A 2,400-nucleotide genomic window follows, 5' to 3' on the forward strand; every position below is an offset into this window, starting at 1 on the left:
CGGAGCAAATCCATCTGGCGGAGTCAGGTTAGCCCCTTTACAGGAGAGCGGAGGACCTCGCCTCTTCAGCCAGGCCAACAATTCCCTCTAACGACCCCCCTTTCCAGAGACATAGACAGGTATGGGGCATTGCAGGCTAACAAAACAACCCAAACGACCCCCATGCCAAAGGGGCGGACCCCTTCGTCTGTTTCAATTTGCATATTTTCTAAATAAAAACAAGGTTTTTATTTAAGCCTGGAACTCGACGCTATTTCTGACATTTTGAATTGAAAAAGCTTCCTGGATGGAAGAGAAACATCTTCAAACTTGGAAACAAAGTCCAGTGGAATATTTTTAATTTTCTTTTTTTTTGGAATAACTTTGATCCGGATGACTGAGAATCTTCACCAGCAACTTTCTGAAGGACAGGTGAGGACAGTCCCCAACGATAATTTCTGCTTTTCTCCACTTTCTGCTCAAAGGTAACAGAGGCTGGGTGAAGCCATCTGTATTCACAGCGTTTAGAGTCCGTGTGTCGCTTTGAGACATCCGATTTGCGGTCGCATTTCAATGCTTGCAGCGTAGCTACGTGGAGCAGGAGAGAAACACAGCAGTGCTCAGTGAATATTAACCAGCAGCTACTTCAATGTTTAAGCAAAAGAAAGGAGACAGGCTGGTTAATTAAATTAAAATTAGAGATGCCAGACAAAAATCTGTTAGTAGAAATATGGAGCTTTTTAAGCTAAAAATGGCAACAAATTGTAAGTTTATACAAGTTAGTATTATAAAGCAAGAAGCTTTAGAAAACATAGTTTCTTCTTCTTTACTAATTAAAAAAATGGGCTTCCCAGAGGACCATGACTCCTAGTTAGATCTTAAAATGAACATGTTTTCTTATCTAACTGACACAATCAGACTGCAGAGCTTCTACATATCTTGAAATGTTGTTTCTGGCATCATTATATTAGTAAAGCGGTTCGTAAATCTTTTTAAACAGAGCACAGAGAGAAATAGGGAGAGCTGCAGATTTAAAGGTAAAACAGATTTACTGGGATATGCAACATGCAATAAAATCTATCTCCAAGTTTACCAGAATGTTTACCAGAACAAAATATGCTATTCTATATTTAAAATCAGCATATCTATATTTTTCTGGAAGGATGAAATTGAAATTGTACGTTCTACGAATGCATGATATATAGGGGTGGGTATGCCAAAGAAGTCACGATGCGATTCTACCGCGATGCATCCCGATACTTGAATTATTGCGATGCATTGCAATATTTTCTCCTCCATGTTTTGTTTTTGAATGACTCGGCGCAGTATCCCACGGCCGGAAATGCTTGTGACACAAGGCAGCGACATCTACTGGACTGGAAGTTGTATTACACTTGTTTTTGGCTGATGTTCGCCAACCATTCATGCAATTTTGTTCATTAATTTTTTTAAATTAATAATCGATACTTGGCATCAAGAATCGATGCAGTAGATCACGAAAATTAGAATCACGATGCATCATCATCACGATTATTTTGCACACCCCTAATGATATATCAATTTTGCCATCAGAGTCGGCTGTTATACATTATTTTTCTATACATAAATATTTCTGGGTCCTATATTTATGTAATGCACTAAAAGGCATCTCTCTAACTACCTATAAACATAAAAATTAGTGTATTATGGTTCTCAACAATAGGAAAGCATTCAATAAATGGATGTTTGAGCTCATTTTTGCTCAGGTCGGAGTAACTGTAGGTCCACCAACCAACCAACTTTCTTTACAAAGTTAAGCCCTTGCAGCCGGCTGTCCAGGAAACGCCAGATTTACTCACTTTATAGCAGTTTTTATAACATCCGTCAGCTGATCTCTAGCCCTAAAGAGAGGAAGAAACGGGGTCACATATCTGCAGTAACATCCTCTCCTGAGAACAATCCTTTTCACATGAAGCTTTCAGCAGGTTTTCTCTCAGGGTTTAGCTTCCTCGTGTTAAAAGATGAAAAACAAACAGAGAATATTTTCTTTTTAATGCAACGAAGCGAAGTCTTTATCGTCGTGAGGGATTCCTACCACAGCCAGGCACAGTGCTGTTTGTACTGCAGCTCCTGGGGCTCCTCTTTGCCTTGTTTCTGCTGCATTTCCAGATCAGCCCGTCGGCCCTGAAAGTTCCAAACTGCAGCTTTAGGTACTCATTATATGATCCGTTTCACTCTTTATCTGCAAACTGTGTTATTTCAGAACAAGAGGAGCTGAAGGATGTCAGACCTGAAGGACAGCGTGGAAGGATCGGCTCATGAAGCCCCTCCACGCCTGGGGGAGCAGCAGGGCACGGTGCCACTCAGAGGGCTGGATGTTCACCTGTAAGGAACCGGTGAAAAACATGAGCAGGTTTCTATCTGTGCTCTAATGCTACATTC

The 2,400-nt window shown here is 40.8% G+C and overlaps 1 protein-coding gene across 1 annotated transcript in view; it reads right to left on the bottom strand.

Annotated features, from left to right (window-relative positions):
* The window catches only part of focad (focadhesin), a gene marked incomplete at its 5' end in the record, with an annotated part of 75,092 nt that overhangs the window by 23,185 nt on the left and 49,507 nt on the right, over nucleotides 1–2,400 (bottom strand). The window contains 3 exons of the mRNA XM_015402087.1: nucleotides 1,818–1,859; nucleotides 2,054–2,142; nucleotides 2,249–2,341. Coding sequence (XP_015257573.1) covers nucleotides 1,818–1,859; nucleotides 2,054–2,142; nucleotides 2,249–2,341 — 224 coding nt within the window. The remainder of the gene's footprint in view (nucleotides 1–1,817; nucleotides 1,860–2,053; nucleotides 2,143–2,248; nucleotides 2,342–2,400) is intronic.

The sequence above is a fragment of the Cyprinodon variegatus genome, unplaced genomic scaffold, assembly GCF_000732505.1.
Source record: "Cyprinodon variegatus isolate N-32 unplaced genomic scaffold, C_variegatus-1.0 Scaffold1297, whole genome shotgun sequence".
In the NCBI taxonomy this organism is placed as follows: Eukaryota; Metazoa; Chordata; class Actinopteri; order Cyprinodontiformes; family Cyprinodontidae; genus Cyprinodon; species Cyprinodon variegatus.